We start from the raw sequence: 9,588 nt of genomic DNA, 5'->3' as shown, positions 1-9,588 counted from the left end.
GCTGAGTAATATTCCATTGTATATATGTGCCACATCTTCTTTATCCATTCATCTGTTGATGGACAGTTAAGTTGCTTCCATGTCCTGGCTATTGTAAATAGAGCTGCAATGAACATTTTGGTATATGACTCTTTTTGAATTATGGTTTTCTCAGGGTATATGCCCAGTAGAAACACTTTATTTTTTTTAGAGCAGTTTTAGGTTTACAACAGAACTGAGAGGGAGGTACAGAGATTTCCCATATACTCCCACAAATGCATAGCCTCCCCCATTATTAACATCACTCACCAGAATGGTACATTGTTTTAAATGAAGGATGAGCCTACATTGACACATAATTATCACCCAAAGTCCATAGTTAACATTAGGGTTCACTCTTGGTGTTGCACATTCTATGCATTTGAACAAATTTATAATGACATATGTGCATCATTATAATATCATACAGAGTAGTTTCCCTACCCTAAAAATCCTCTGTGCTCTGCCTATTTATACCTCCTCCTACCCCCATCCTTGGCAACCAATGATCTTTTTATTGTCTCCATAGTTTTGCCTTTCCAGAATGTCGTATAGTTGAAGTCATACTGTATATAATCATTTCAAGCTGGCTTCTTCCACTTACTAATATACTTTTAAGATCCTTCCATGTCTTTTCATGGCTTGATAGCTCATTTACTTTTAGTGTTAATATTCCATTTTCTGGATATACCACAGTTTACTTATTCATTCACCTATTGAAGGACATCTTGGTTGCTTCCAAGTTTTGGCAATTATGAATAAAGCTGCTATAATCATCCATGATCAGTTTTTTTTCTGTGGACATAACTTTTCAACTCCTTTGGATAAACACCAAGGAACATGATTGCTGGTTCATTTGGTGAAAGTATGTATAATTTGTTAAAAACCTCCAAATGGTCTTCCAAAGCATCTGTACCATTTCTCATTCCCACCAGCAATATATGGGTGTTCCTGTTGCTCCCCATCTCATGAGTATTTAGTGTCAGTGTTCCAGATTTTGACCACCTTCATAGGTGTGTACTGGTAGCTCATTGTTTTAATTTTCATTTCCTTGATGACATATGATGTGGATTTTCATATGTTTATTTGCCATCTGTATATCTTCTGTGGTGAGGTGTCTGTTAAGGTCATTGGTTCATTTTTTAATCAGGTTGGTTGTTTTCTTATTATTGAGTTTTAAGAGGGTTTTTTTTTTTAACATTTAGGCAACAATCCTTTATCAGATGTGTCTTTTGCAAATATTTTCTCCCAGTCTTTTAATTCTCCTGATATTGTCTTTTGCAGAATATAAGTTTTTAATTTTAACTGAGTCCAGCTTACCAATTATTTCTTTCATGGGTCATACCTTTGGTGTTGTTTCTAAAAATATATCATCATAACCAAGGTCAGGTAGGTTTTCTCCTATATTATCTTCTAGGATTTTTATAGTTTTGTGTTTTACTTTTAGGTCTATGATCTATTTGGAGTTAATTTTTGTGAAGGGTGTAAGGTTTCAGTCTAGATTTTTTTTCTTTCTTTCTTTCTTTTTTTTTTTTTTTGCATGAGAATGTCCAGTTGTTCCAGCACCATTTGTTAAAAAGACTATCTTTTTTCCATTGTATTGCCTTTGCTCCTTTGTCAAAGATCATTTGACTATATTTTTGCAGGCTTGTTTCTGGGCTCTCTAAATCTATTTGTCTATTCTTTCACCAATACCATACTGTCTTGATTACTGTAGCTTTATAGTAAGTCTTGAAGCTGGGTAACATCAGTCCTCCAACTTTGTTCTTTTTCTTCAATATTGTATTGACTATTCTGAGTCTTTTGCCTCTCTATATAAACTTTAGAATCAGTGGTTCATATCCATAAAATAACTGGCTGGGATTTTGATTGGGGTAACACTGAATCTATAGATCAAGTTGGGAAGAACTAATACCTTAACATTGAGTCTTCCTATCCACGAACATGGCATATCTCCCCATTTATTTGGTTCTTCTTTGATTTTGTTCATCAGAGTTTTATGAATTTTTTCCTCATACAGATCTTGTACATATTTTGTTAGATTTATATTGAATACATAAGTATTGGGAGATGCTAGTGTAAATGGTATTGTGTTTTTAATTTCAAATTCCATTTATTCATTGTTGTAATATAGGAAAGCAATTGACTTTTGTATATTAACTTTATGTTCTGCAACCTTGTTATAATTGCTTGTTAGTCCCAGGAATTTTTTATGTCAATTCTTTCAGATTCTCTTCATAGAGGATCATATCACTTGTGAACAAAAACAGTTTTATGTCTTCCTTCCCATTCTGTATACTCTTTCTTTCTTTCTTTTTTATATTTTTGTGTTCCCCTCTAAAGTTTTCACTGTGTACATCTCTTATTTTCCCTAATTCAGTTAACATTTTTATCACCAATATTTTGAATTCTTTATCTGTAAATTATTTCTATTGCATTATTTATTTATTCCGGGGTTTTCTTTTGCTCTTTCAGTTGAGAGCAGGTTCCCTGCATTTTCATTTTGCTTAACTTTCTCTGCCTCTATGAATTTAGGTGAAAGAGTTACCTACTGCAGTCTTGAAGGAGTGTTTTTATGTGGGAGTGTCCCTGTATAGACTATGCATGCCCAGAGCCTTTGGTGGGAGAGCTGGATCTGATGTGGATGCAAGTCATGTCTTTCCTTAGTGTGTGCTGACAGCTATCCACCTTGGTGGGGAATGGGACTAGAGATGGAAGGGCTAGATCTAGAGCCAGATGTAAGGCAGAACTTCCCCTCTGATCAGTGATCATCACTGTCCTATCAGTGGCAGGGTCTGATCCAAGTTGCTGGAGCCAAAGCCCTGAGAGTCAGACCTGAACTGGCTCTGTTCCCTTTAAGTATGTGTTTTCCCCTCTGCCTGCACTGGGACCCTTGACCCAGAAAGGGGAAGTGCTGAAGCAAGTGGGAGCCCTGTGGGCTCTTGGCTCATGTCAGCTGAAGACAGACATCTGAGCTGTCTTTGATGTGCTGCTTCACAGACACCTGCAATTGTTTCCCTCCTTCTGCTCAGAAGCAGCCGTGGTGCAAATCCCCTTGTCCCTCACAACCAATCACTGCCCCCAGCCTCTGCCTCCCCTGCCCTGTTGTGGAGCCACACCTCAGAGGAGATGGGGTCCGCATGGACTCTCAGTGTATGGCGGGCGTGGGGAAGGTGGTGGAACAGCCTCCATCTAGGATGTTTCTGATGCACTGCTTGAGTAAACACCAACAATGGCAGCTGTTGCCCCACCCAGGCTCTGCCCCGATACTGGATCACCTCTGTGTCCCACGGTTTACATCTTCTCCTTGGTCATGGCCACCCCAGATCAAGTGCTGCACTGTGACATGGAATGAGTGGGGCCAGAACGTTTGCTTGGCTTGGGTTAGGGCATGTGAGTAGGAGGTTGCAAGAAATCTGGCAGCTGCTAAAGCAAACATCTCTCCACTCTGCCTTGGAGGCAAGCCAGCATGCATGCACTGCTCACAAGTGGAGTCCAGGCTTCCACAGCCCTCCTGTTGATCCAATCAGTACTTCAGTCAGACAAGGCACCTTTTCTCCCAAGCATAGGACCCCACGACTGGGGTTCCAAATTTGTGGTTCTCACCACTCACTCCCCAGGGTCAGTATCTCACCCATGCATTCTCCCTTTCACTCTGAGTTCCCTCCCAGGGGCACAGGTCCTGACCTAATCACTTTTTTTCCCTTCCTACCCAATTATATGTGTATTTTTTTTACTGACTTGGTTGTACAGGAGTCCTTCTGCCAGTTTTTAGTGAGTTTTCAGTGAGAATTTTTCCACATGTAGATGTATTTTTGATGTGTTCATAGGGGGAGGTGAGCTTCACGTCCTCATACTCCACCATCTTGATCAGTCTTTCCAAGCCACCTTTTAATTTTGATGATTTTCTCTATTGATTTCCTGTTTTCAATTTCATTGATTTCTGCTTTAATTCTCATCTATTTTTCTTCTTACTTTCAACTTAATTTGCTTTTCTTTTTCTAGTTTTCTAAGATATACACTGAGATTATTGATTTTTTTATCTTTCTTCTTTTCTAATATTTTTATTCAGTATATAAATTTCCCTCTAAGCACTGCTTTTGCTGCATCCCATATATTTTTATAAGTTGTGTTTTCACGTGTGTTTTCATTTTTATATACGTTTTCCAATATTTTAAAATTTCTCTTGAGATTTCTTCTCTGATCATGTGTTATTTAGAAGTGTGTTGTTTAATCTTCTTGTAAAATAAGGTCTTTTTTACACCTAAAATTTTACAATAATTTTTTAATATCATTAATAAATGTCTATAATCATTTACCTAAAAATATTATTTTTAATTGGTTTCTTCCAACCAAGATCCAAACGAGGTCCACATATTATATTTGGATAATATGTCTCTAAATCTCTTTTAATCTTTGATAGTATCTCTCTGTGTTCATGCTATTCACTTGTGGAAAGAAATTAGGTTGTTTGTCCTATAGAATCCCCCAATTTCTGGATTTGGCTATTTGCTTCTCAAAATATTTTAGCATCAGGGAGTCTCTGTCTCCCATACTTGTAAATCTGGAGACTTGATAAAGGTTCCATTTGTGGTGAGACTAACATAGATATTTCCTACAGCATCACGTAAGCAGGCACAGAATATCTGATTGTCCTACTTTTTGTGATCTTAAGACTTGTTGGTGAGTGTCGGAGGACAGAGGGAAGAAAAACTGCCCAATGAACTGAGAAGGTCTTGAGACCAAAAAGCGAGGCATGCAGCTCCATATAATCAATGGATCAGCTTATTATAGGGTAACTTACAGAGTGGGATTGGGAGTGGGCAGATGATTTGGAGGCATTTGCAGATGCATTCCACACTGCCAAGGGGCCATTGGGATGGTCTTATAGGTAACCTAGGGTATGGGGGTAGATACTTGGAAACAGGACGTGCATTCCTAAGTCAAGATTAGTCATCTTACATTCCATCACTTCCATATGTTCTTCTTCTTGTTGTATTTTCTTTGACATAATGTCCTAAGTTGCAGTACATGCCATCCAGACAGTCCTCTCTAGTGCCAGCGCCTCTTTAGTCTTCTCTAGTTCCCAGGTGAACTGTAATTCCTTTTCTGTGCTAATATTTAGAGTGCATAACAAAGGCCATGCAACAGCTGCAATAGCTTGCTCACTTTTTTTTCACCCCAATTTTGCTTTGCTACCTCTTCAGTTAATACATCTAGTATGCCCTTTGGTGTTTTCAGTGTATCCCTCTACTCTTGCACCAGCCTGAGGTGTTCCATAAATATAGCCAGATCACCGCACATGGAAATGGCTGGCCAGCCTGGGATTTCCCCCACAGACAACAAGCTTTTCCCTGTTTGACCCCTTCACCCATTTCTGCATTATTTTCAGTTTCCTGCCTGGCTTGCCAATTGTCCAAGGATGGAGGGAATGAAAAGTGCCCAGTGAACTGAGGAGGCATCTTGAGACCAAAACACAAGGCAGGCAGCTCCATATAATCACTGGATCAGTTTATTATAGGGTAACTTATTCACAGGGTAGTATTAGGATCTGGAGAACAACGATCAGGAAGCATTCGCAACTACACTCCACCCTGCCAAGGAGCTGTTGGGACAATTTTATAGTTAGCTTAGGGTATGGAGGTATATGCTTGGAAACAGGACTTACATTCCTAAGTCAGAATGGATGGTAACTAGTCTTGTGGGCACTGGGAGTACATCAGAAAAGGTTATCATCATTGTTTGAGGAATAACAGAGCATAGAGGCCACAATATCTATTAATTACAAAGCTCTTTATGACATAGAAGTGATTTACTGTACCCTGGGTAGGGTCAGTGGTAGGATAGGAGAAACTGTAAGGGCCCAAGATAGCATCAGCTATGCTAACAGCCATACAATGGGTCTAGGTGTGGTCAGCCTGATCCCTCCATTATAAAGTCTCCTGTGTGCCTAATTTTTTATTTGTAAAATGTGAATAAATTAAATATGCCCTCTCTACTTCAAAAAGTTTATTGTGAAGGAAATGGTATCACAGGTTTGAAAGTACTTAGTTCTAAGGAGCCATAGTAGTCAGGCCAACTCTGGATTTTCTGCTACAGAGTCAGATCTGAAGAGCCTACCGTTTCTCCAAGGCCCATGGTTTTCTTTCTCTTACCTTACTAACCATCACTTGTTTGGGGTTTGGTTTTCAGCTGCAATGTTGTGGTGTAAATGGCACGAGTGATTGGACGGGCAGCCCACCAGCATCTTGCCCCTCAGACCCACAAGTTAAGGTAATTTATTTTTAGAACCTTTTCTGCTACTGGCCACTGTGGTTAAACTTTTAATTACCTTAGAAACTCCAGTCATACAGGACCTAGTCCTCCCAGCCAGAAACAGGAAAGCTTAAACAAAAGAGAGACCAGGGAAACAACCCATATAACTAGACAAATAAGAAAAACAAACAAAAAAAAGAATAAGTTCATCTAGATTAGAGATGCCATGAAGAATCTTGCTACTCTAAACTATTACATTAGAGGGGAAATTTTATGTGATAGTGGCAGAAGACTATGTCTAGATTTTTCTTGAGCAAGAATTAGGTCTTCTTATGGTTGAAAGTGAAATTGTAAGGTTGAAGCAGAAAAGCTTCTCTCTCTACCTGTTTCCCTGCTCTCCTTCCTTGGAGATGGCAGCATCCAACCCTTTAGCAGAATGAATCATAAGTGAAGGAGTGAGGAGTTGGGGAAGAGAGAGTTGATGGAACTTCTGACTAGACCCAGAGAAGAAGTCCAAATCAACTTTCAACTAGACTAAGTCCCTAAGGTCCTGTTACCCCATGTTACTCACTTGAGGTTGTTTGGAAATCTCTGGAATTTGGGAGGGTCTGTGAAGAAAGACTGGGACACCTACCAACCAGAAACTGCCCTGCAGCTTGGCAGGCCTATTATATGTTTATTGGCTTTTGAAGCAGAAGCTGAAATGCAACCAGTCCTAGGATTGCATAGCCTATATTCTCATTTGTCAATCCCAAGACACTAATGAATATTCAAAAAACACAAAGACATATGTTGTTGACCTGCCTCTTAGGATCTAGTTTAACTCAGTGTGTAAAGATCTAAGACTTCTACTTTAGATGACACTGTAATGATAACAATACCAGAAAAATCTCTAGTTTAATATTTTCTATTTTATGCCCATTTCTTCATCCATATAAAAAAATAAAAATATAATGCCTGGCCTAAGTCTCTTGGCATAAGGCAAAATACAAACTATCTTCCCAAATAAGCCTCCTGATAAAGTTGAGTAATATAGTAGTGTCATTTGTACTTGTAATTTTTTCTAGGGTTGCTATGTAAAAGCAAAACTGTGGTTTCACTCCAATTTCCTGTATATTGGAATCATCACTATCTGTGTATGTGTGATCCAGGTAAGAGCTTAACCAGAGGACTACTTTGAGGATTAAATGAGATGTCATGTAATTTTTAGAATGGTACCAGGTACATAAATATGAGCTCCCCCAGTCAAGTAGAAAATGTTATTACCAGTTTAAGGCATACAGAAAATATGCTGTAAGATCTATCTGGTCAATTTATCCCTAAGGGAAATGAGTGTTTCATTGTCAAATTAAAAGCCACCAAGCAGAACCTTACTTTGGTCCTTCACAGAGCTGGTCTGGAAAAACCTGTGATGAATAAAGCATTCTGCTTGAAAAATTGGCCTTGTGTGCTAAGCAGGAGTTGGTGATGAAAACTATAATCAATTTACTCATTGCTTCTCTGCTTAGTTTGACAAGTCAGGGGTGAATGGGGGGTAGTTTTTTGTTTTTTTTATTATGTGATATTTCTACCATTTTTATACCCAAGTGTCTTGAGTGTATCACAGATTAGCTAAGACCTAATCAAGAAGCTCAGAGAGAAATGACTTTTCTCTGCTTGGAAACCAAGCAGGCCTAAGGCAAGGGTAGAGATCACTCACTGAACAAAGTGTTGACCTGTGCAGAGCTTGATTATACCAGCAGCAGAAGTTCTGTGATTTCTTAAGGAGACAAAATATGTCCCAACACTTTATACTCTACTGTCTTGCCATCATTACCCCCACTTGTCTCCCCACTGCCATTCTAAAGCTAAAGGAGAAAACTCCTGAGAAAGAATTAGAAGTGATAGTAGGAAGGGTAGTCTCAGTGTGATGGACAATTTCTTTTTCTCTGGGACTGATCCCAGGGACCGTGGGTGAGATGTTTCCACCTGTAAAGACCTCACATTTTCCCAACTCTTTCCTCAGGTATTGGGGATGTCGTTTGCACTGACGTTGAACTGCCAGATTGACAAAACCAGCCAGGTCCTAGGATTATGACCTGCAGCTGCCTTGTGCTGGAGAGACTTGTTTCATCATTGGAAATCCAAAACCACTTGTAACATGAAGCCCTAAATGACCACCTCCTGAACTGATGTCTTTGTCCCCCTCCTATCTCTTCCCTGTTGAGTCCCTGTCTCATACAACCAGAGAAGAGGGTGTTGGTCAGGCACTTCCCATCTCAGATAGCAAGACAATCCTTTACCATTCATGGCAGCAGCCTTGTCACTCATTAATAACTGAGCATTTGTCAGACATGAAAGTCCAAGAGAACCTGTGGTACTAATGGCTCAAGATCAAAGGATGGGTCTGCAGCTTGAGTTTTTTCATCTTCCCATTGTCAAACAAGTCTCTGGCCTCTAAATCATGCCCAGTCCATTCTCCAAAGTCAACCAAGAGATAAGCTTAAGGGAGCTCTGGGGCCAGGTTCACTGGATCATTGTCACAATCCTCTGTTTCCTTTTGACTGGGCGCCTTGGCTACAGGAATGACAGAGTACCCTTTCTCCAGAGGTTAAGTTTCATTTCAATTTTATTAAAGGGTCTTATTGATTCATCTAAGTCTTTCCAAAATAAACTATCCAATGACTCACATCCTGATTCCAGCCAATCTCTTAGCCTTTGCTTTACATAACTATGAAGGAATTCAGCAGCATAGGTATTTCTGGTGGTTTAGATGATAATCACATTCAAAAGAGTTCTGGTGTTATTTCTCTTTCAGATAAGGTTTTGTTAATGTACTATTTTAATTCTTCAATAAGTAAAATAGCTTATGCTCTGTCAATCACTACATTCTCACTCCTTTGTCTCAAATATAATTTCCATGACTCAGCCTGATTGCCCTGCCAGCAAGTTAGGGATATTAGTTATCTATTGCTGCATAATGAATTACTCCAAAACTTGTTGCTGAGAACAATGAACATTTATTATCTGACAGTTTTTGTTGATCATGAATCTAGGAGCAGCTTTATTGGGTGATTCTGGCTCGTGATCTCTCACATGACTACAATCAAGATGTCAGCTGCTGTCATCTCAAATCTCAACTAGAAGAGGATACACTTCCAAGTTCTCATATGGCTCCTGATAGGCATCAGTTCTTTGCCACATGCACCTTTCCATAGCACTGCCTTATGACATGGAGGCTGATTCTCCCCATAGCAAGGTATTCAAGAGACAGCATGAAATACAGCACCCAAAACAAGCCATACACTCCTTTTGTAACCTAACTCAGAAGTGCCA

At 39.4% G+C, this 9,588-nt stretch overlaps 1 protein-coding gene across 2 annotated transcripts in view; it reads left to right on the top strand.

Annotated features, from left to right (window-relative positions):
- The window catches only part of CD53 (CD53 molecule), a 14,500-nt gene extending 5,367 nt beyond the window's left edge, over positions 1-9,133 (top strand). Inside the window, exons 5-7 of one of the 2 annotated variants that reach the window (XM_024119862.2) lie at positions 6,211-6,291; positions 7,341-7,424; positions 8,279-9,133. In XM_024119862.2, coding sequence (XP_023975630.1) covers positions 6,211-6,291; positions 7,341-7,424; positions 8,279-8,350 — 237 coding nt within the window. In that variant the 3' untranslated portion in view covers positions 8,351-9,133. The remainder of the gene's footprint in view (positions 1-6,210; positions 6,292-7,340; positions 7,425-8,278) is intronic. The other variant, XM_028488102.2, reaches the window with a different exon arrangement.
- The last annotated feature ends 455 nt before the right edge of the window (positions 9,134-9,588 follow it).

The sequence above is a fragment of the Physeter macrocephalus genome, chromosome 4 (assembly GCF_002837175.3).
Source record: "Physeter macrocephalus isolate SW-GA chromosome 4, ASM283717v5, whole genome shotgun sequence".
Taxonomy (NCBI): domain Eukaryota; kingdom Metazoa; phylum Chordata; class Mammalia; order Artiodactyla; family Physeteridae; genus Physeter; species Physeter macrocephalus.
The sequence above is the reverse complement of the archived record's forward strand: the minus strand, read 5'-3'. Positions and strand labels throughout refer to the sequence as shown.